Consider the following 2,799-nt stretch of genomic DNA (forward strand, 5'->3'; position numbering starts at 1 on the left):
TGCACCAACATCTGCAAATCAATCGCTTCAGCACGGGCCTGCAGGCAGCAGCAGCAGCAGCAGCCGCAGCAATTGCAGCAGACATAAGCAAGCAGCAGGAGAGCTACGTGCTGCAGCTGTTGCAGGAGCAGCTGCAGCAGCAGCAGGTGTAGCAGTAGCACGTACAGCAGCAGCAGCTGCAGCAGCAGCAACTGCTGCTGCAACAGGAGACAAAAAGCAGCAAAAGGGCCCACCTTCTCCAGCAGCAGAGAGTCTTGCTGCAGCGCCTCTACCTTCTCAGTTTGCTGCTGCAGCTGCTGCCGCACCTCCTCATAACCCCGCCGCAGCACGTCCACCTGAGCTGACTGCAGCAGCAGCAGCAACAGCAGCAGCAGCAAAAAACCAACGCTAGAAGAAAGTCTTTGATACTGCAACAAAAGCCCCCAGAGCTCACCTCAGCAGCAGCAGCAACAACAGCAGCAGCAGCAGAAGCAGCAGCAAGTGCAGCAGCAGCAGCAGCAGAAGCAGCAGCAGCGCACCTTGTCATTTGCATGCATACGCGACTCTAAGTGAAGAATTTGCTGCCGCAGATCTTCTGTCTCCAACTCCCGGGCCCTGAGGGCTCGCTGCAGCTGCAGCACCTGCATGTACACCCCAGCAGCAGCAGCAGCAGCAGCAGCAGAAGTTAGAGCAGCAACAAAAAGAGCAGCTAACAAGAAACTTGCTGCTAATCCCTAAGCCAAAAGCCCCCTCCTCCTTGTGGGCCCTCTCCAAACCCTAAACCCTAAACCCTAAACCCTAAACCCTTACTGTCTCCTGTCTCCTTGCAACCTCTGCCTGGGCCTGCTCAACTTTTTGCTGCAACTCCTCCTCAGCCTTCAGTCTTTCGCTCTCCCTCCTGACTGTCTCTGCATGCTGCAGCAGCAACAAACCAGCAGCACAATAGCTGCTGCTGTTGCTGCTGCTGCTGCTGCTGTTGTTGCTGTCGCACGCGCGGAGGCAGCAACAAACAGCAACGCAATAACTACAGAAACTGCAGCAGCAGCAACAGCAGCAACAATGCTGCAAGCAAACAACTGCAGCAGCAGCAGCAACACAAGCAACAGATGCAGCAAAAGCAGCAGCAGCAGCAACACGAGCAACAGCTGCAGCAAAAGCAACAGCAGCAGCAGCAGGCCCACCGCAGCCACTGCTGCTTCAGCGCTCATCTCCTTCAGTCTTTGAATCTCTTGTTGTAAGGCTTCCACCCTGATACCCCCAAACAAACCCTAAACCCTAAACCCTAAACCCTAAACCCCTGGACCTTTTGCTTGGAGACAAATGAGAGAACGCCAGCGACAAACAGAGACTAACACGGCTGCCCCCAAGGGGATAGGGTTTAGGGTTTAGGGTTTAGGGTTTAGGGTTTGCCGCACCGAGCCGCTGCGGCTCTGTCTGCCTCCTCAGCACGTTGAGCAGCTGCATGCAACGCGAAAGCAGCAGAGTGCTGCTGCATCTGGTGCTGCTGTTGCTGTTGCTGCTGCTGCTGCAGCAGCGCCTTCGTCTCATATATTTCCCTGTCCTTTAGTGCTAGCGCCTCCTCCATCTGCAACGCAAACACCCTAAACCCTAAACCCTAAACCCTAAACCGTAAACCCTATGTGCTGGTTACATGCTGCAGCAGCCGCAGCAGCAGCTAGCCACCAGCTACTTAGCTGGTTGTCTCCCCTTAACGTCTGCTGCAGACTTATATCTTGCTAGCTATCTATCTGACTGGCTAGCTAGCTAGCTAGCTAGCTAGTCAGTCCAACTAGTCAGGTAGGTAGCTGCCCACCTAGCTACCCATATAGCTATCCAGACAGCTAGCTAGTTCCATAGCTAGCTACCTACCTACCTAGCTAGCTAGCTGTCTAGCTAGCTGGCTGTCTAGCTAGCTAGCTGTCTAGCTAGCTGGCTGTCTAGCTAGCTAGCTGTCTAGCTAGCTAGCCGTGTAGCCACTCAGATAGCTATCTAGCTGGCTAGACAGAAGTTAGCAAGCTAGCTGTCTACCCAGCTAGCTAGCTAGCTGCATATACAACTATATATATATATAATACGGACTGCAGCAAGCCTAGCCTTGAGAACGTCTGCAGTTTGCTGCATTTTTTGTGTCTCCGCCAGCAGCAGGGCGTTTCGCCCTTCGGTATTTAAATATTTTTGATTTGCTGCTGCGAAGACACCGCATTCTAACCGCTTCCGAGCGCACTGCTCCTCCAGCAACTCCTCCCTGCAGACAGATAAAAGGAGACAGATAAAAGGAGACAGATGAAAGGAGACAGATAAACAGAGACAGATAAAGAGAGACAGATCAAAGAGACAAAGAGAGACAGGAGGAGACAGATAAAAGGAGACAGATGAAAAGAGACAGATAAACAGAGACAGATAAAAGGAGACAGACAAAGAGACAAAAGGAGACAGATAAAAGGAGACATATCAAAGAGACATATCAAAGAGACGAAGAGAGACAAGAGGAGACAGATGAAAGGGGACAGATAAAAAGAGACAGATAAAAAGAGACAAACAAAGAGAGACAGATAAAGAGAGACAGATTGCAAGGAGATAGGCAAAAGGAGACAGATAAAAGCAGACAGATCAAAGAGACAAAGAAAGACCGGAGGAGACAGATAAAAGGAGACAGATGAAAGGAGACAGATAAAAGCAGACAGATAAACAGAGACAGATAAAAGGAGACAGACAAACAGAGACAGAAAAAGGGAGACAGATAAACAGAGACAGATAAAAGGAGACAGATAAAAAGAGAGAAAGGAGACAAACCGAAGTGCATAGAGGGCTTCTTCCTTT

At 50.8% G+C, this 2,799-nt stretch overlaps 1 protein-coding gene across 1 annotated transcript; it reads right to left on the minus strand.

The window, feature by feature from the left end:
* Positions 1-2,224, minus strand: EAH_00064780 (Proteophosphoglycan, related; the record flags this gene model as incomplete). Its single annotated transcript, XM_013392927.1, has 6 exons — positions 1-38; positions 234-344; positions 519-620; positions 1,161-1,227; positions 1,395-1,564; positions 2,189-2,224. Coding segments are annotated over 6 exons (524 nt in total), but the record flags the coding sequence as incomplete, so codon positions are not given.
* Between the last annotated feature and the right edge of the window lie 575 nt (positions 2,225-2,799).

Source organism: Eimeria acervulina, genomic scaffold (genome assembly GCF_000499425.1).
Source record: "Eimeria acervulina Houghton genomic scaffold, Eah_scaff2050, whole genome shotgun sequence".
Classification (NCBI taxonomy): Eukaryota; Apicomplexa; class Conoidasida; order Eucoccidiorida; family Eimeriidae; genus Eimeria; species Eimeria acervulina.